The sequence below is a fragment of the Ambystoma mexicanum genome, chromosome 4p, assembly GCF_040938575.1.
Source record: "Ambystoma mexicanum isolate Mex_15411 chromosome 4p, UKY_AmexF1_1, whole genome shotgun sequence".
NCBI classification, from domain to species: Eukaryota; Metazoa; Chordata; class Amphibia; order Caudata; family Ambystomatidae; genus Ambystoma; species Ambystoma mexicanum.
Genome location: NC_090927.1, coordinates 1,278,957,140 through 1,278,977,818, shown reverse-complemented (window position 1 = coordinate 1,278,977,818; position 20,679 = coordinate 1,278,957,140). Strand labels below are relative to the sequence as shown.

Genomic DNA, 20,679 nt, shown 5'->3' with positions numbered 1-20,679 from the left:
AGGCTCTTTCAATAACAGCCTTAGGATATCTTTGTTTTCTAAAATTCCGGGCTGTAATTTTGCACTCTCTATCAAAGCAATCCAGTCTACTGCAATTGCGTCGAATTCTAATGAACTCACCATATGGTATACTCCATTTGAGCAGAGTCGGATGAATGCTTGTCGCAAATAGCGGCATGTCCGAACTTGTAGGTTTATGGTGAAGTTCAGTGATGATTTCTCTTTTGTCCGTTTGTACCACAACATCCAAGAAAATTAATGATTCTTGGCTGTGGGTCTCAGTGAATTTGAGATTTAAGTTGTTAACATTCAATATAGACACAAAATCTAACCAGTCTTGTTCTTCACCATTCCATAGGACAAACAGATTGTCAATATACCGTAACCAGAGGACAACTTGGTCTGTATATTTACTGTTGGCATCAGTCCAGACAATGAATTTTTCCCACCATCCCATGGTGAGGTTTGCATAAGATGGCGCAAAGCTTGTGCCCATTGCCGTACCTCGTAATTGGTTGTAGTAAACGTTGTCAAAAAGAAATACGTTGTTGGTCAAGCATAGATCTACCATTTCCATAACCATTTGTCCATGGCTCAAATAGTTTAGCGATCTGCTATCCAAAAAGTATTTACATGCTTTTTTACCGTTGTTATGTTGGATTGACGTATATAATGATACTACGCCTAGTGTAGCAAACATGAAATTTCTTTCCCAAGTGATACCTTCAATTCTACTAAGGAAGTCTTTCGTGTCACGTAGGTACGAAGGTAACGTAAAAACTAAAGGTAGTAGTGTTTGATCAACGTACTTAGACATATTTTCTAACAAAGCACCGTTTAGAGTGACAATGGGTCTTCCAGGAGGGCAAATAGGGTTTTTATGTATCTTTGGCAAGAAGTAAATTGTTGGAATGATGGGGGTTTTATTGAAAAGATATTTCCAGTCGTCATCATCAAGAATATTCAATTCCTGCCATTTGTGCAGAAAACACTCAACTTTCGTTTTAATGGATTCCAATGGATTATCTTCAAGCTTTTCATAGCAAAGTTCGTCACCAAGTTGCCGTTGTGCTTCCTTCACATAGTCTTCTCGGTCGAGAATTACGATGTTACTTCCTTTGTCTGAGGCTTTTATGATTACATGGCCAATTTCTTGCAGTTCTTTGAGAATTTTTCTTTCTTTCAATGAGAAATTTGGCTTCATATTGTTTTTATGTAATCTAGCTTTCTTCAGGTCGTGTATTACCAAGTCCTGAAATGCTTCAATTTTGCCACCTGGCTGAAACATGGGATTAAATTTTGATTTGGCTTTTAGAGTTCTCTCAATAGGCCAGTCAGTCTCGATGTTTATCATTTCTGGGGTAATGTCGATGCCTATATCGGTTGACGAATCCATGAATTCCAATTCCGCCAGAGCAGTTAATGCATCAAAGTCCTCAATTGCTACTGCTGTACGACCAGATGAATTTGATTTGGGTTTCATTTTAGGTGGATTCAAAATGAAAAATTTCTTCAAACAAATTTTTCTCATGTATTGGAAGAAATCTATTCTGGTTTCCATGTAGTCATAACCCGCTGTGGGACAAAAATTGAATCCATATTGAAGAATTTTATTTGATCCTGATTGAGTGCGTACTTAGACAAGTTGATGCTGCTTCTGTCAGAGTTGCTGGGTTCTATTATGTCTTCTTCCTCCCAGAGCGTGTTCTTATACCTTGCTCTGACTCTGAGCTGCTTGTGCCCTTTTCCCCTCCTTGTTTTCTTCTTCCTCCTGACCCTTGAAATTTGCCCCGTCCTTTGCCCATATTTTTGGTGGGTTTTTTTCTTCCATCTAGACCGAGCATCCTCATTTCTTCTAAAAAATTGATTTTCTTTGGTGAATTTTCGTTGGTGCTGGTTGATGCTTCTGAATCTGAGGTTGTTGCTACTTCACTCGAGACTGGGGTTGTTTCTTTGTCCTCAATACTTTGATTAGCTATACTTTTCCTCAAACTGTCGAATCGGCGTGCAAAGGTGTAAACTCTTCCTCTTGAGTAATCTTCTTTGTCGCGAAGGAACTTCCTCTGTTTCTGCACTTTTATATCTTCCTCATAAGTTTTGAGGGTTATTTCCATACTTTTTCTGAGTTTGTTACCTTCATCACTAGGTTTAATAGCGGACAATTGCTCATTAATTTCTTCGATTCTCGTTAACACCTTGTCTCTGTCAATTCGGGCATATTTAATCAATATATTTAGGAACTGTCCCGAGCACATATTAGTGGAGTCACCCCATTCCTTGAGCATCTCTGGGTCTTGTTCCTCAAAGGAGGGTGATATTAAGATTCTAGGCCCACTTGGAATCCTTCCAACATCCACGTAGTTCTGAAGAGAATGCTCCTCCCACCATTTGCTCACTTCCTTTTTCTGTAGTTTTTCCAACTCTTTAAGTAGGCTAATTTCATTTTTGTCAATTATATTGTTTTCTGTTGTATGTTTGCTTGCTATTTTAATTTGCTGAGCTTCGCTGAATAGATTCTGTGCCTCTTTGCGGCATGTATTTTCTTTCTCAAGTTGCGATGCCATGTTCCTTCTAGAAACTCTTTTTCATACAATATACTGGATGGGAATGGCGCTGGATGGTAAATTTCAGACACACTAGGTCATTCAGCCGGGAGCCGCAGCTGAATGAGCTTGTCAGAACCCGACCGCATCTGGACGCTTTTCACCTCGCCGGTTCTTATTTAGTAAGTACTTCTTTCAGCCAACACCATTTGGCTTACTCTCTGATATTTTTAGTATACTAATTACTTGGACCTCCAATCTCCTTTTGTAGACTAGAAGATACTTGGATTGAACAAGATTACTTGTTAAGACTTCTGCATCACGTACGAATCAAGAAATCTGGAGTTTCTCCGACAGTCTCCATCCATCAGTTTATGCAAAATTACTGCTCCTTTTGGTAAGATGACGACTTTCCACTCCCACAAATACTATTTATTCTCACCCCCTTTTTTTAACATGCACGTTATTGATAATCCGTGCACTATCCATATTAACCCTACTTTCCATCATCCCTGGAGGTCCATTTCTTCTGATTTGGATATTCACTCTTCTGACCATTTGTAACACATTTTTAGTATACCCTGCACTGAACATAAGGGTAGGACCTACTAGGCCACATTTGGCACATATATATATATAAAAAATGTGTAGAAACCTCATACCATTAATTCAAACGTTCATACGATGTAATACCGTTGCACATCAGTATTCGCTCTTCTCAGTAATTGTTCCTGCCAGCGTTTGAGTAACACAGGATTATTTGCCCTACAAAACACTGGCTCCAATTGTTTCCCTTACATTAATATTGTCCATTAGACTTCCCCCAGTTGCTTTCCCACTCAAACTGGATGAGTTTTGCAGAGAGTTACTACCCCCAGCAAATCGTTTTAGTTGGTTCTCAGTCATCGTAGTTGTCAAATCACATAATCTTTTTACATCTATAAAAGATTGGCTCCAAAATCTTTGTAACACCCAGATGCTCTGTTTGAGATTCAGTAGAGACTTTATCAACACAACAAAGAGGTGCCAGTGAGCTCCGTCGCATTTGAGTTTGGACATGCTCTACCAAGTTCACTTGACTAATTTTTTCAGACCTTTCTCTCGTTGCCTTCTGCTTGCCCCTTTGTCCTGGTTTTTATCCTCCTTACTTGGTAGACACAAAGCACTTATAAAACTCACTTTTCCAGAGTTCTTTATTTTTTCTCCCTTTTTATTCTTTGATTTTCGTTCCCATCTGGCGATTTCACAACCTGGATTCTCAGTGTTATTCTTATTCTTCCTTTTCCACTTTTTCCGACCTCTACAACAAGTCTGCAATGATATACTCCCCTCATCTGATGGTCCACCTCGAGGGGTGGACATGTTCACAATTTGAATATTCTGCAACTCATAATCGTAGTCTACCTGTGCCAGCCTTCGGAATTCCTCCAGAACTGATTCAGATAGAGGAGTATCATTCATAAAGTCACTCACTCTGTTCAACACCTCTACATCACCTCCATTTTGTTGGTTTGGGCTCCTTGAACCCCTATTTTCAGTGAAGTAACCTTCCACCTGCCTTTAGGGACCCACTTTAGTTTTATGTAGTTCCAACAAATTTGTCTCTTGCTTTTTTCCCTCCTCTTTTATTTCCTTGATTGCGTCTACTAGATCTGTATTAATTACGGTTCTTAAACCTACCAAAGCTGATTCACAATTCCCCATCTCCTTAGTTAATTGCATTAGAGTTCCAGAATTAGATTGCACTACAGTTTTCAACAGTTCAAAAACATTTGTCAAGGATGTCAGTATGAGGTTTAAGGCAGACAATGTTGCATCAGGCAGAGATTTCACATTTCCCTCCTTTTCTCTATGTCATTTATATTCTGGGAAGGTTCCCTCACACCATGGTGCGAGAGAAAGATTTAGAGTATCAATTTCATCTACAAGACGAGGGGGGTTTGAAAGCTTACCATCATCCAGAGACATATTATCAACATAATGCCAATTTTTATCATGCACACCTTAGTTACTATTCTTTCTGCTGGTGAAATATGCTCTTCCTAGGACTCCATCGTATCTATATCCCCTTCACTCCACCTCTTACTTGCATTAAAACACTCATGTATTTTATTTTTATGTTTTTGGCTGTGATCGTATACTCCAGGCCCCCCTTCCAAACAGCTTGGGTCTGTTGAATAATGCACAGTGAACCTTGCGCGCTGGGTGTAGCATTTTGTTCTAAATAAACCTGCCCCTCCTGCGAGCTACAGTTAAACTCGCAGGGAGCCGGTATCGTTTTATTTGACAGCTCCAGCCTGTTTAGTGATCAACTCTTTTCAGTCAAAGTGCCTCCTTCTTGCCATAGCCCATTATCTTGTTCCGGGGCTCGTAAATCATCAGCTAGAGCTCTGCTTCGCAAGTTGTAATTATTAGCCGAGTCCCCTGCTTTGATATTACTCTGCATTTCCATAGAGTTTTATATCGCGCCACACCCCCAAGTTAAACGCAAATGCTTATGCCTCAAACCCCACTTTGGGTATTCATTCGCTTTAATTACAACGGTCTCCTGTTTTTTTGCCGTCTGAGCGAATGCAATAAACAGAAACTCAGGTGAGCTACAGCCTCCCAACCGAACAGCCAAACAGCCTCACACTTGGCCAAAGTGCGCGCACAAGGTGCGTGGTCCGTGGTCTTTGTACAGAAAACAGGTGATGTGGGCAGAGCCCAATTTCCTTGCTGTAAACACTGTCCAAATTACACCAACAGCGAAACGCAGCCAAACAGCCTCACACTTGGCCAATACACTTGCCAAAGCAAGCCCATGCATTGGCAAGTATTTCATTGCACAAAGTACATTACAGTACTTTGCAATGGTGTCCTTGTGTTTGTGGGCCCTAGACATCCACTAAGAATGTTTTGGTAACTGGACAATGTGCCTAGGAGTAGACTGGTGGCAGCAGAAGCTTTTTCATGTGTTTCTATTGAACTTTTACCGAGCCATACTGCGCATACAGCGTTGGCTCATCACTGTGGCTAGTGTCAGTCATGGCCCGAGAGTCCTTATTTTGGCATGCATTGCCCTGCGAAAGCCACCACTTTTCGCAGGCTAATGCATGTCACGTGTCCCTGATTTGGACCACTGCTGGCGTGCATGAGTGAAGCAGATCTCCTCATTGGCCAGCTTGGTGTGAGCACTCACTGTACTTGTGGATTTGAGGAGGGGTCCTGAATGCAGACCAGCAGATCACCCATAGGTCCGAATCGACCTATAAACAGAGCCAAGAATCCAGAGAGCGAAGCAGACTCAAGGACTATTCGGAACCGCACAGAAGAAGGATTGGCAGCTGTCCCTGTAGAGCCCTGCTTTGCGCTCGATCTCCAAAGAACAGCACCACCACCACTCCTTGGAGTGGTGGGACCAATCACTCTCAACGTCTTCCTGTTGCCCTGCAAAAGAGCCTTCTTGGAAGTGTCCCTTGGTGCTCCAGTGGACTGCCAGCTCGAGTATTGGCATGAAGGAGCGTTGTCTTGCCGAGTTTTACCTCAAGCTTTGGGGAAATCTGAGTTTGCACTGCAAAGCATCTTCTTGCCAAAATTAGCTGTCGCAGCAGCTTTGGGCCGTGAGAGAGAAGCGCGTGTCGGACTGTGAGACTTAGGTACCTCTGCGTCACTTTGCGACAGTGGCGGTCGCTGCTGGTTACTTGCCCGCCTTTCTTCAAGTATCCTGAGACCAGCTGCATCAGTGCTTTCTTTGTCCTGCAATCAAGACGAGAGATACGGCTCCAGTTGTAAACCGGACCCACATATGCACCCACAGCGCCTGTGCACTTTCCAGCTTAACCAAGGGTGGGAATTCGTACTCCTGGCAACCCTCTTTAGATCTGCCAAGTTTGGACCTGGAATGGGCTAAAGGCGGTGAGTAATCATACCACTTACCAGTGGCCCCTAGTTCATCCATTCCCTTTTAATGCACAAATGATCCCTGGTGGTGCTTGCCTTGGGTGGCCTCTGCTCCCTAAAGCCGTCCGAAAGTTGTGAATCATTTTGTTCTCTGCAGCGGATCCTCCCCTGACTCTTCTAACCCGTTTTCTACACTTCAGTATCCTCTCTCTAACATTTACACCTCCTTGAATATTGTACTTTGTGTCTTTACGCACGACTGAGCGCTGTTATGCGACCATCTGACATTGAGCACAAGGCTCCAATCTTCGTAGGGCTGGACCTATAAAGTTAGGGTTACTCATCTCTGAAGTTTTCCAATGTGATAAAGTTTGTCTGCTTTTCCTCCTTACAGGTTTTGGCAGGATTCCGCACTTTAACGTATTGACCAAAAGTGACTGTACATATATTTTAAATAGTGTGTGTTTAAGCAGTGATATTACTTTGTTTGCCATTGTTCACTTGTGTTTGTTCTGGGCCTAATAAATTGTATATTTTTGTTTGATATACTACTGTCTAAGGGTAATTCTTGTCATCCTACTGTGTGTGCTCATCCAAATCTCAGATAACCCCCACTACTCCTGAAACTTAGCCTTGACTGCTGTCCAAGCTACCTTGAATTGTCCTGGCTAACTTCACAGACGTGTTCCCTGTTTCACTAACAAGGGTGGCCATCTAAACTTCTGTTCACCAGAGCAGAGTTTAGAAATCCATTCTAACAGATGGGATGTACACGGTTCCAGGTGGGAGGCAATTGGAGTTTAAAGGCAACAGGATTGATCTTTTTGATGATCTTAAAGGGTCCATAGAACCTGGGAGCAAACTTTCCTTTGCAATGCAAAGATGTGCTGGTAGGTATTTATTTGACAACCAAACTCAATCTCTGGGTTGATAACAAGGATCTGGGTTGCAACACTGATCAGTATATACTTCTTAGTGTCTTTTCGAGCCTTAGCCAGAGAAAGAAGGGCTTGCGGTTTTGCCTCTTATAAATGTGAAAGGGTCGCTTCCACTGCAGAAACAATAGTGCCGTGAGTAGGTAAGGAGGCAATCCAGGTTTGGCTGGTGTTCATAGTTACAAAAAAAAAGAGACAAACTAATAGAGAAATGAAGAGACTTATTGTATGAAAACTCTGCTGAAGGTAAGAGACTGACCCAATCATCCTGGGCCACAGAGACAAAACACTGTTAGTACCTGTCTAAGGTTTGGTTGGTACGTTCCGTAAACCCATTTGATTGGCAATGAAAGCCAGAAGACAAACAGGTTTGGATGCCTACATTCTTGCAAAGAGATTTCCAAAATGCAAATGTGTATTGGGAACCGCAATCTGAATTCACAGCTTTGTGAAGACCGTGTAACGTGAACATCTCTCTAAAGAAGATATGACTCATCTCTGCTGCGAAGGGTATTTTGGTACATGGTGTGAAATGAGCCATCTTGAAAAAGGTGTCCACAGTTACCATGATAACAGTGCAGTCCATAGAAGGAGGTAGGTCCACTATAAAATATGTTGAGTCTACATGTGTGGCTCAAAGGTGGCGCTTAAGCGCTAAGAGTAGGCATAAAGCATCTGTGGCTTAATCATGGTGTTTTGGTGTCATGGTGGTAAATAAGATGTGGCATGTGTAACGAAGTGCCCTGTCTGATCGCCTTGGTGGATGGTGGAGTCAGCAAGGGGGCCAAGGGGCCGCAGCAAATTATGTAATGCTACACCCAGGGTGACAATTTTTTGATTCTAGGGATACCCCACAATTTCAAGTTTGAAATGGCAGGGGCTCATCACAATATAACCTTACCTGCTGTTGCCTTTTTAAGAGGATTGAGAAGCAGCATTGCTACAGAGCTGGCAGCGCCTGTATACTCGGCTCCCCCTTGTATGGGTGCAGAAACTGATCCAAAAAGAAAGATGGGGACCTGAACTAGGCTAAGGTACCCCAGAGATAGTCAGCCAGTCCCTATGCCACCAACATTTGGAGAAAGAGGGAGTTAAGTGCTCCAATTCAGCGAATGTGGTTCTTGAAGATGAGGTCAATCAGACACTCAGCCCCAAAAAACTAACATGCACAAGCCCCCTATACCAAACCAGCCCACCCACCTGAATTCCCTTAACCCGGAGAGAGGCTGAAAGGCTGGGACAGGGTTTGTCAGGCAGAAAGAGGACCAGTCAGGAGGACGAATGCAACAATCCCAACTCCCACGCTAGGCTGTACGCCATTGCCAGAGGCAGAGACTGGCAAATGTTGGGTAGACTGGGGGTGCTGGACCACTCTCGTGAATGGCTCTGCAGGGCAGGCTCACTGCTTCCGAGCTGGCGCACAGCACGTTGCAGCATGGTGCTGCAATGACCTGCAGGAGGCATGGTCGGACTGGCGAGTGGAAACACCACTCACCTCTTTATTGAGGTAGTCACATGGTAGTGCACCATGTGACTAAGCACGAGCCCTTTGCCACGCGCTCTTAGTTACAACATCCCATGCCAAGGTTATAGAATAAAACAATGACAATACACATTAACGGAAAGCACATCACTTTCTTCCGGACTGTGCAAGCACTCCATTTGCCGCGGTGGACAAAGCAAGAGTCACATTTATCAATAGTTAATACAATTAGGGATAAGTACACAGTTTAATCATCAGTCCACAGGAAACACTGGAGCAGTGAGACAAATGCACCTGGGGAAAACTGTATAAATCCAGGGAAGATGGGGCACCAATATGCAAGGTCACAGCTTTTAAGGTATGTCTCCATTCCCTGGGGCACTGAGAGCATGGGGCATCTATTCGCAGCCATGACCAATCTGTTTACTGAGCCCGTTTTAAGCCTACTCGACACGCAGGATCTCAGTTTCACATATACATCACTGTTTGTTAGGACCATCACAACATTACCACTTGGGGCATTTGAACAGATACAATTTACGTGTGCATGAGAGTGGAGAGCCCTCCACTAGCAGCAAAGCCGCACCCGGGGACACCGGCAGCCACATCGCCAGTCCCACCAATTTCTTTGGGCATTTGAACACTCCTTTCTTAGTCCAGAAAAGATGGGAGAGGGTCAGAACCATCCGGCAGGATTGCTGCAGCTCATTTTGAGCACACTTGATGTGTGGGGTTGCAGCTTCACCCAGAGGTAGTAAGGTGCAAGCAACAACACCAGGTAGCTTGCTGGGTCCACTTTAAGCATGCTACGAATTCGCCTGATCACGGCCTTAAACACACATCATTACTGCACCCACATTAAGCACGATCACATGTGCGGGGTCCTCACGTCAGACGCACATTACAGCCGAGTCCACCTTTTTTTCAAAGATTCTTTTTTATTGGTATTATACAAGCTTCAAACATAGTTTCATACATCAAGTGTGAATAATAGAGCTTATCTATGAATTTAAGAGTAGAAAATAAATAACAGAAAAACACAACAATAACAGTCCTTGGGTAGGAGAAAGGGACTGGGTCAAGGGGAAAACAAGGAGACAGCTGACTTCACCTTACGCTCTAGTTGGGGAGAGGCTGCACATCTGAGAGTTCGGTTGAGGTTCTCGTGTGGTGGAGGTTCTTGTCAGAGCTTGGGTTCCAGGAGACCAGAACGTCCTTCGGGCTCAGTTCGGCCGCGGGACCTCTCGGTTTGTGCTTTCTGCTCTCTGGTTGGCTCTTTAGTCCTCCTACTCCATACATCGAAAGGTTGGGGGTTTTCTCGCCACTTTTGGGAATTGCTACATATAGTCCAGGAAGGGAGCCCAGGTGTGACAGAACTTGTTTCTATTTCCAAAACAGAAGGCTGTAATTTCTTCTACCGCTACTACGTCCCAACACTTAGACCACCACATTGGGATTGCTGGGCCTTCCGGGTTTTTCCATAGGCTTGTTATTGAGATCTTCGCAGTTGTGAGTAGATGCAATCACAGCTCTGCTATATGGCCAGTTAAGGAAATTGACCTTCGCCCTTGGCTCCCAGTATTACAATCCCAGGGTCCCATGGGATTGAGAGACCCGTGATTAATTTGATTTGTTCCAGCACATTTTTCCAAAACTGTGCGGCTTTGGGACATGACCACAGGAGGTGGAACAGCGTGCCTGTGTCCGAGCATCCTCTCCAGCATTGTGGAGGAATTGTGGGGTTACACTTGTTGAGGATCTCCGGAGTTCGGTACCACATGTAGCAAACTTTAATTGCCCCTTCTTTGTTGGTTACACACTTTGAGCTTTTGTCCACTCGGTTCCAGATTAAGGCCCACTCCTCCGGTTCGATGTTTCTGCCTATGTCCTTTTCCCTTTTCAGCATGTAGGACTCTTTTTTGCTCAGATCTGATCTGTTCAGGAGCCTGAATAGGGTGGATATTTTCCCTGCGGGGGGGTTCTATGTGAGCGTTCGTTCCAGGGCTGTTAATTCTCTGCTTCTGTTTTTTCTTATTCCCTCGTGGGACAGCCTATGTCTGAGTTGCGCATACCAAAATCTCTCTGTTTCTGGGACCTGTAATTTGATCTTGCAGGCTTCAAAGTTCAGCGGGGCTCCGTTTTCGAGGAAGTCTGCGCTGTTCTTCAGCTCCCCTTCCTTCCATTTATCAAAGTTGTTTAGTGTGATTCCTGGTGTGAAGTCTGGGTTGTTCCAGATCAGCGAGAGGGGTCCCACAGCGCTTCTGCAGTTCCACTGGCATGCTGCCCTTTTCCACTAGCATGCACGCCGCTGTGTTTCTTGTCGCTGGCAGGGGGCCCCTGTTCGGGGTGGTCCCTGGGTCTCACCATGTGTGGAAGCGATTCTATTGGGCACTAGCACCAGTCTTCTTCCAGCTTTAACCAGCAGGGTTGGTTTGTGCTTGACTTACATGCAAAGGCTTGCAAGAGCTGCGCCGCAAGGCAGCACCTGGTCACGTCTGGGACCCCTACGCCCCCATCGCCGAGCCCCGAAAAATAATCTGCCTCGGTATCCACGGCTTCTTTCCTTCCCAGATGTATTTCAGGACGCTTGTCTGTAGCTTCTGGATTGCCTTCTTATGGATGGTTATTGGGAGTGCTAGGCAATAGTAGATCAGTCTGGGGATTAGATTCATTTTCAGTGCGGTCATCCTTCCGAACCATGCTATTTCTTGCTTCGTCCAGCGTGCCAAGTCGTTCCTCAGATCTTTGAACAGTGGGGGGAAGTTTACTTTGTATATTCTTTCGGTCTTGCTTGGTATCTGGACTCCCAGGTAATTGTTTTGTGATTTCGTCCATGGGATCGGGTAATTGGCTGCTAGCGATTGCTTGAGTTTTCTCGGCATGTTGCTGCTCATTGCTGTTGATTTTGTGAAGTTTATCCTAAATCCCGAAGCCTTCCCAATTGCTACTAGTTCTTGCCACAGCGCCTTCATGGATGCTTCTGCTCGGGTAACAGTCAGTAAGACGTTGTCGGCATATAGTGCTGCTTTGTAGGATCCCCTTTAACTTCCAGCCCACGTATTGACGGGTTGTAGTTGATTCTGCTGGCGAATGGCTCCATTGAGAGCGCGAATATGAGGAGAGACAAAGGGAATCCTTGTCAGGTTCCTCTAGTTATATTGATTTTGTCCATCTGGCATTGTTTATTCTGAGTCTCGTGGAAGGGTTTTGATAGTTAGCTAGCATCCATTTCACGAATTTCAGGCCGAATCCATAATGATGTAGGGTCTCTCTTATGTAGCCCCAGTCTAACATGTCGAAGGCTTTGTGTGCATCGAGTGATAGGACTGCTAGTTCCAACCAAATCCTGTTTGCTGGCTCAATCATGTTTATGGTTTGTCTAATGTTGTCCTGTGTGCTGCAGACCGGGATGAAGCCCGTTTGGTCCGGGTATATGATGTCCAGAAGGATTTGCACCAGTCTGCCCGCTAGGATTGGCGCAAACACTTTGGCACTGTTGTTTAACAACGTGATGGGTCTGTATGATGAGCATTGGTCCAGACTTCTCCCCGGCTTCAGTATAAGAACCGCCAGCGACCCTTCCATGGATAGGGTTGTGGATCCCGTAGACAGAAATGAGTTGTAGAGGATTGCTAATTGGGGGGCAAAAATGTGGGCAAATTTCTTGTAGAATTGGGTTGTTAACCCGTCTGGACATGGGGCCATGTTTTTCAGGGAGCGAATAGTGGCTCCTACCTCCTCCGCTGTGATTGGGCATTCCAGGGATTTCAGTTGGGGATGTGGTGGACATTTTTGGGTGGCAGCTAAGTATTGCAGCTGTGCCATCTTGTCTGTTGGGTTGCCAGTCATGATTTCCTTGTGATATTCCGTCAATATCGCCAGTTTCTCTGATCTCCAGTTTCTCTGAGTTTGTGTGGCAGGATTTGCCATTCCGGTCTAATAGGCTCTGGATGTTGTTCCGTGAGTGCAGCTTCTTAAGTTTGTGTACCAGTAGGCGGTTTGCCTTATTGCTATTTAAGTAATAAAACTGTTTGGTATACGCCAAGGCTCTGGCTGATTGGTCCGCTAAATGCATTTTCAATGCCGTTTTTGCTTTTTTGAGCTCTCTACCTATTGTTGTGGTTTGGCGTCTTTTAAAGATACTCTCAAGTTCTGCAACCTTTCCCTCCAATTTAGCTTGCTGCAGTTGGTTTCGTCGCCGGTGCCTTGCCGTGCAGTTGATCGCAACTCCTCTAATTACTGGCTTCATGGCGACCCCGATGATCGCCGTTGAGGTATTGTTTGTCGTGTTCTCCTTGAAATAATTTGTGAGGGCTTCTGCTAATTCCGTGCTTGTTGCGATGTCTGCCAGAATCTGGTCATGCAGTTTCCAGTATTTTTGCGGGGGATCTGGCAAGCCCTGCACTCGCAGGTGCATGGTGACTGGCGCGTGGTCTTATATGGTTCTGTGTCCTATTTGTATGTTCTCCACGCATTGGGAAGAGCGCGCAGGATGCCAGAGGCAGGTCGATCCTTGAGTACCCTTTGTAGACGTGCGAGAAGAACGCGTGATCCCGTGCTCCTTTGTTGGATAGCCTCCAGATGTCGATGGTCTCTGTTTTCCCTCTGCCATACTCAGTGCTTTGGCGAAGTTTTCTCTGGTTGGGGGCAGCATTTTATCCAGATTCGGGTCCGGGGTTAAGTTAAAGTCACCACCGATTAGTAGGCGGCCCTTGAAGAAGGCCGTGATGGTTGGTAGGATGTTGCGGAGAAAGCGGTCCTGTGCTCTGTTTGGGCAGTAGATGACTGCTGGGGTGATGGGCAGTTCGACCAGGAGTCCTTTCAGTAGAAGATATCTCCACTCCGGGTCTCTTTTAACTGTGACTTGTGTTAGTGCAACGTCGTGGCTAAGGAGTAGGGCCACCCCTCTTTACTTTTGACCTGATAATGCAAAGTAACGCTTTGGATAACGCTGAAAGTTGATACGCTTTTTGTCCGCCACCAGGGGGTGGGTCTCTTGTAGGCAAACAATGTCTTCTGCAAGCTGGGAAAGCCTGCGTTCCACCGACTTCCTTTTGCCTGGGACATTTACGTTCCATGTTGTCATGGTGAGTTCCTTGTCATGGGTGGTCATTTGGGCTGCATCCAGTTGTTCCCCAGCATGGGGCTGGCATGGATTCACATGCTCATGAATATTCCCCGTCGTCAGGTCGGGAATCCTTGGTAAAGAAAAAAATCAGTATCAGTTTCGTTTCTGATCTGTCTTTCTTAGTTGTAACCAATCACTGATCTCTGGGTCATAGTGCCCCCAGCCAAAGACTGCCCTCTCCCTAAGCCCCTCCTCTGGCAGCCATCCTCAGATTTTTACCGCACGTTCAAGTGTTGGGAGTCCTCATGCTATGCTCTCGAGCTTTTACTGCGTTTTGCGCCTTTTCAAAGAGTTTTATCTAATTTTTCAGTTAAATCGAGCATCAAGCTCCACCGTTTCTACTTCCAATCAAAGGGGACCAATTTTGGAATTTTCTACGCACCTCAAGGGTGAAGTGTTCGTGGAGCTATGCTTCTTGGAGGATTCCAGAAGTTTCTGAGGACATGGTGGACATGGCCCAGGAGAAAGGAAGCTCGACGTCTGGCAAGCTGTTCAGGAACTGCCCTGGATGCAAGCTACAGAACCTGTTCAAGGAGGACGAGCACACGAGGTGCCTCTACTGCCTTCATAAAGACAAAACGCACGTGGAGAAGGACTGTGCATTTTGCATGAACATGTCGTAAACGGACCATGAGAGATCGTCGGACCCGTCTCGCCAACTGTCTGGAAGGCAAGAGCTCAGCAGGTGAGAAGTAGAAGAAGACAGAGCGGTCTTCTAAGTCCTGTGAGGGCGCCCCGGCGACGGGGGCCCAACAGAAGGCTAAGCACTGCGAGTCCACGGGCACCGGGAGCGCCGAACAGTCAGGCTCCTCAGCTGCCAGGCAGGGCGCACTTTCACCGACGCCATCAACCACGAGCCAAAGCTCTGGCTCGGGGAAAAGAAAATCCGAGAACCCGGCTAAGCTTCTGGAGAGGCACCGGCCGATCTCGGAGGAACCGACCGAGGGGGAGCGAGGCGATGACCCTCCCCCTAAGGTGAAGGCCTCAAGCGCCCCCAAGGTGGTGAAGGCCTTGATTCAACCGGCCAAGGCCTCTATTGAGGGAGTCGCTGCAGCCCTGGCAAAGCCTACGGAGGCTACCCCAGTGATGGCGACCTCGGGGCCCAGAGTTTCCCTGCCTCACCAGAGGGAATCCTCTTTTAAGCCCATCGAGAAGACCCCCGTGAAGACCCTGGTGGAAAAAGAGGGGGGGCGGTGGCCATTACGGACACGGACACAGTCTCCGAGGAGTAGCTTGTAGAAGTCGAAGAGGGACTCGACAAGAATTTGGAAGAGGCCTGTTCCCACAGGAGGGATCCCGACGAGGGGGACGACGAGAGCGAGGGTGGAGACGGCGAGGCTCCCGTGGAGAAGGAGCAACCGTTGCACCCGTCGCGGCCCGAGCCACAGGACAACTCGGCGGCCATCTTGACAGCAATCCAGGCCTTATGCACGGAGATAAGGACCAGATTGCCTCTTCCCCCTACGGATGACCCGACTGAGCCGGGTCCGTTGGGAAGCCCTCCAAGCAAGAGGAGGAGGATTCATCCAGCCCCGCCTTGCCAGCCCTCACGGCCCTCTCAGCCTTTGTCTCCTTCCCCGATCCCAAGGGATGACACGGGAACAGATACTGCCACGACGGGGACAGATGACGACGATGGTGACAACGGGACGGATCGCCCATCGCCGATTCCTCGGGCTTCCCTGCCCGACGAAATTGGCTTGTTTCACGCCATGGTTGCCAGGGAGTCCAAGCTTTTCCAGCTCTGCCCCGAAGAGAAGAAGAAGGAAGGCTTCCTCTACCAGCGGCGCGAGGCCAAGAGGAAGACGGTCCTTGCGGTGCCCTTGCTGGATGACATTTGGGACGAGGTACTTGCTCTCCTTAAGAACCCGTCCACGACACCTGCCAAGAGGGACCGGTACTAGAAGAAGTACCGGGTCCCCGACGCCGCCCCATTGTGCCTTAGGGCGCAACTGACCCCGGATTCGGTCGTCTCGGCAGCGGCCAAGAAGAAAGGGGGGGCATCGGCCTCGACTTCTACTTCCCCGCCAGACGGCGAGGGAAGGTCGGCCTCGACTTCTACTTCCCCGCCAGACGGCGAGGGAAGGAAACTGGATGCAATGGGACGACGAGCCATCTCGTCGGCGGCAACGACGATTAAGGCGGCCAACGCCCTGGCGATCGTGGCCCGCTACGACAGGGAATTGTGGTACAAGATCGCCCCCCTGTTGGACTTCCTACCGGACGATAAGAGGGCGGAGCCCCTGGAGATCGTGCAGGAAGGTGAGGTGGCGTCGGACCACGCCATAACGGTGGCAACGGACATTGCCGACACCGGTTTCCGCCAGTTGGGCAACAGCGTTTGCCTTAGATGGCGGGTGTGGCTCAAGGCAACGGACTTCCGCCAAGACGTGCAAGCCAAGGTTTTGGACATGCCCTTCGACGGGAACAATCTGTGTGGGAAGACAGTGGATGAGTCCCTACAAGCCATCTAGACCAACACAGAGACGGTTCGGGCCCTAGGAGTTCTTCAGCAACGACAGCCGTCCTTTCGGAACTCCGGAGGCAAGCAAGTTGCCTCCAAGGGATTCGGCGGTGGCTCCTCTACGTACCGCCAGGCAGCCCGATCCTCGTCGCAAGAAGCCTACAGAGGACGAGGCAAGTCTGGGGGATCTCGCCGTCGTCGCCAGGGAGGCCAAGGCGGCAAGGCGGCCTCAAGCAGGACTGAACTGGCCGTTGCGCCGGGCCCCCACCGAAGCACCCCGGTGGGAGGCCGGCTGGCAAAGTTCGTCAGCGTGTGGGCGTCCATCTCCACCGACCGTTGGGTGCTGGATGCCCTGGCCCAGGGGCACGCCCTCGAATTTCTAAAGAAGTGCCCCCCATTCCACCTGTGGCCAGGAAGGAAAACCACGTCCCTCAACTATTGTTGGAGGTAAGGGCGATGCTCAAGAAAGGTGCCATCGAGCTCGTCCCGAAGAGGCTCCGGGGCTTCAGAGTTTACTCAAGATACTTCCTTGTAAAAAAGAAGACAGGAGGATGGCGCCCCATCCTCGACCTACGTCGACTAAACAAGTACATCAAGGCACAGAAGTTCCGGATGGTTACCCTCCAGCACGTACTGGGACAGCTCGAGGGAGGCGACTTCCTGTCGTTGTTGGATTTGGAGGATGCGTACTTCCACATCCCCATTCTAAAAGGACACTCGGGTGCCCTGAATTACATTAAGCGTCCATTCAGAACGTTATTTTATAGTACAACAATATTCTATTAGGACCTGAATAGGTCTATATAACATTTCCGTGGAATAATGCCTCAAATTATACAATAGCAATGTTAGTTCACAATATCAGGCAATATTTGAAAAATGTTTACAACACTTAATATTGATGTCACCTGACACCTCAATTCTGTTCTCATTGGGTGACAGGTCAAATGGGTAACTAGTCCATTATGATATCTAGCCTGCATGGCATTGTCAAAATATAGGCCATGGTTTGAAAAATATGTTATGATTAACAATGAGGCTAATTTGGCCTCTGGCTCATGTGTTTTATCTTTTCTCATCTTCTACATGATGATTTGGTCCTGGAACATGAATCACAATTATGTCACGGGTACCTTGGTAATGTATTGATTTTTGCATTGTTTTTTAATGTGTTTGTTGTTATCCTATGTATCGATCTCTTTCAATCCATATGTATGTATATGTGGTAATCCAATGTGTGCATCTGGTTTCCTAATGACCATGACATATGTTTTGGATTGTTATATGGCTTACTTCATTGGTTGTGTATGGAATTCCAGAATTTTGCCTTGAGAAAGGCCGCAGAAGGTTGAAACACGTGTCAGCAAATCACTCTGGCCAATGAAATTTGAATACAAGAATCATCTGACATCTATTTGTGTGATTCTAATTTTGTTGGACTCAAATGTGTCATTTGCAGCTTCATGTAACAATTTGAATCTAGCAGTGCAATTTACCAGTGGAAGTCAACCCTTGCTGGTTTTGTTGTCTATGTCGAATAGGTTTGAAGTGCCTATCGAGTTCCACTATCCTGCAGCCGCTAGTGAACTGTATAGTTCCAATTTTTGAATCTGATTGGCTCGAGCACCACCGTGATCTGGCATACCACAACCGTACTGTTGTTGGAGTTATATAAGGAATTTGCTACAGAATTAGCCCCACATCTCCTGAATGCTCTGACTGATGCGTAAAACTACAGGCTCCTTCCACTCAGCCTAAGGAAATCAATAATTATACCCCTGTTGAAACCCACAAGCTGCCACAGGAATGTAGTTCATATAGACCCTTGTCCATGCTTAACCAAGACAGCAAAATCCTAACGGCGACATTAGCTAATGGATTAAAAAAGGTCATTCATACACTAGTGAGTCCTGATCAAACGGGATATGTGCCAGGTAGAAATATGTCCTGGAACTTAAGGCGTTTACATCATTTTATGTACAGTACAGCTTCCTGGGATACACCATGCGCTATTGCAGCACTGGACACAATAAAAGCACTCGATTCCATCAAATGGGACTGGCTATACGATAAATTACGCAGGTTTGGCTTCGGCCCATACTATATACGATGGGTACAGCTAATATACACCGACCCTGTAGCAAGAGTCAAGACAGGCAATTTTTTCTCATAGCCCTGGGTGCTAGAGAAAGGCACTAGACAAGGCTTGGCTTCCCTACAAAGACCCTACGAAGAGGGCGGCATTAGAGTACCCCTCTTTGAGCTGTAGTACATTGCAGGGCACTCCAATTTGTAGTAGGCTGGTTAGCGGATGAACCTACCTTAGACAATGAGCTACTCCAACCTGCAGTGCCACACTTCTACCTGAAAGAATTGTTATGGAACAAACGGCCCCAAACAGATCAACACCCATACTTAGTAGGAATCCAATTGTGGGACAGGACGTTAACATTAATAAAACTGAAGGACCCATTTTCGGTAAAGATTCCCTTGGCCTTCATAGTCCCAGCTGCAACCCAGGCACAACTGGAAATCCAAGAATATTGGGAACCTAAAGGCATTGCCACAATAGGGGACTTGCTTACAGACACCTCCTTCACACTTTTTCAGGAGTTGGCGGATAACACGGGCCTTCACCAGGGCCAATACCTGTTGCACTGTACCATAAAAAATACGATTGTTCGCAGATGGCAAATGTACCAAGAGAGAGTTAAAGCACACTCCATAATTGACACCTTGTACGATATTGCCGAAGGTACACAAACAATTTCTAGGTTATATGGATTCCTCCTAACCAGCGACCATCCACAGACGCAACCATTAGGGCCAAATGGGAGGTAGATCTCGGAGCTCCGCTCCAAGACAAGCACCGGACAAAGATATTGCGATACCATAAGAAAGTATCCCGGAATGTGAGATTGCAATTGATCCAACTGTTCGTAACGTATAGAGCATATTTGACTCCTCTTAGAATATCCAAGTTCCCTGGCGCAGCTAGACAACACTGCCCTAGGTGCGCAGACTCGGAAGCCGGCATATTACATATGTTTTGGTCTTTACCCTAAAACACAGAGGTACTGGGAGGGTGTAGCAGACAGAATGAACAGAGGAGGCCTTAATTTGAGCCCACTATCGCCTGCAGCCTGTTTGCTCCGAAGTTTTATGCGTCACAAACATTTACATTATGTCTCCAAGATGAAAGACTTAGCGTTTATACTAGCTACACGCAGGATAGCAATGACATGGAAGTCCCTGAAGGGCCCCAATATAGAAGAATGATGGCGCGATCTGAAAAAATGGGCACTGGCCAAAACAACTGCTTGGCTGCGCGCAGTACACTTAAGCCCCTCTGACACTAATATGGATCTAGTAGCATGGAATACAGTGTCTCCAACGTTGTTTGCACCAGAAGCAGTGGAAACGGAGACAGAACATACACCCCCACAGACAATACAAGCATCTCCACCCTTGAAAACCATTGAGTGCAGAGATTAGATGCTAATAGCAGAGGCAACACCGGGGGTGGGGTGTGTTTAGGGGATGGGAGGGAGGGCAAGTTGGGGTTTAAGTATAAATTGTCTGACAACTTCAGAATGGCAACAATGTAACTGTTTATTAATATGCATATGAATGTACATTATACTTCTAATATATATGTGTACAAAATAAAAACCAATACAACCCGTTGGAAAAATAAGAAAAAAAAACTATCCAAAGTCCTGCTTGACACCATCGCAGAACGCGCTGTTCCTAGGAGCCAGACTTTCTACGGTGTCCTGCCTGGTGTCACCCTGGGAGGAGAGGGTACCGGCCATTCAAGGGAAGGTGTACCAGCTGTAGTCGATGAAGACTGCCACGGTGCGAACTATCAAGTTGTTGCTCGGCATGATGTCGTCCTGCATCTACCTCATCCGGCTCTGCAGGTTACAGATGCAACCTCTTCAGGCGTTCCTGGACGCTTGCTGTATACAGGTGTCGAGGAGCTTCTGGGACAAGATCCCACTCGACTAGGAGTTCTGTGAAACCATAGGGTAGTGGTGCGTCTGGGCACGGGTTTCAAAACCCTCCATACCAGGAGAGGGTCACCACGGACGTTTACCTGGAAGGCTGGGGAGCCCACACCGGACGCCTGCATGCCAGAGGCCTGTGGCTGCCGGAGGAGAAGGAAATCTCTATCAACATGCTGGTGCTGCGGGAAGTGTTCTAGGCCCTCCCTCTCAAGGGCAAGGTGGTGATGATTTTAA

The 20,679-nt window shown here is 46.9% G+C and overlaps 1 protein-coding gene across 3 annotated transcripts in view; it reads left to right on the top strand.

The window, feature by feature from the left end:
• The window catches only part of LOC138453802 (zinc finger protein 777-like), a 499,705-nt gene extending 479,740 nt beyond the window's left edge, over positions 1–19,965 (top strand). For all 3 annotated transcript variants that reach the window (XM_069606974.1, XM_069606973.1, XM_069606972.1), the window contains one exon: positions 17,755–19,965. In XM_069606974.1, the coding sequence (XP_069463075.1) occupies positions 17,755–17,819 (65 nt within the window). In that variant the 3' untranslated portion in view covers positions 17,820–19,965. The remainder of the gene's footprint in view (positions 1–17,754) is intronic.
• Positions 19,966–20,679: the final 714 nt, after the last annotated feature.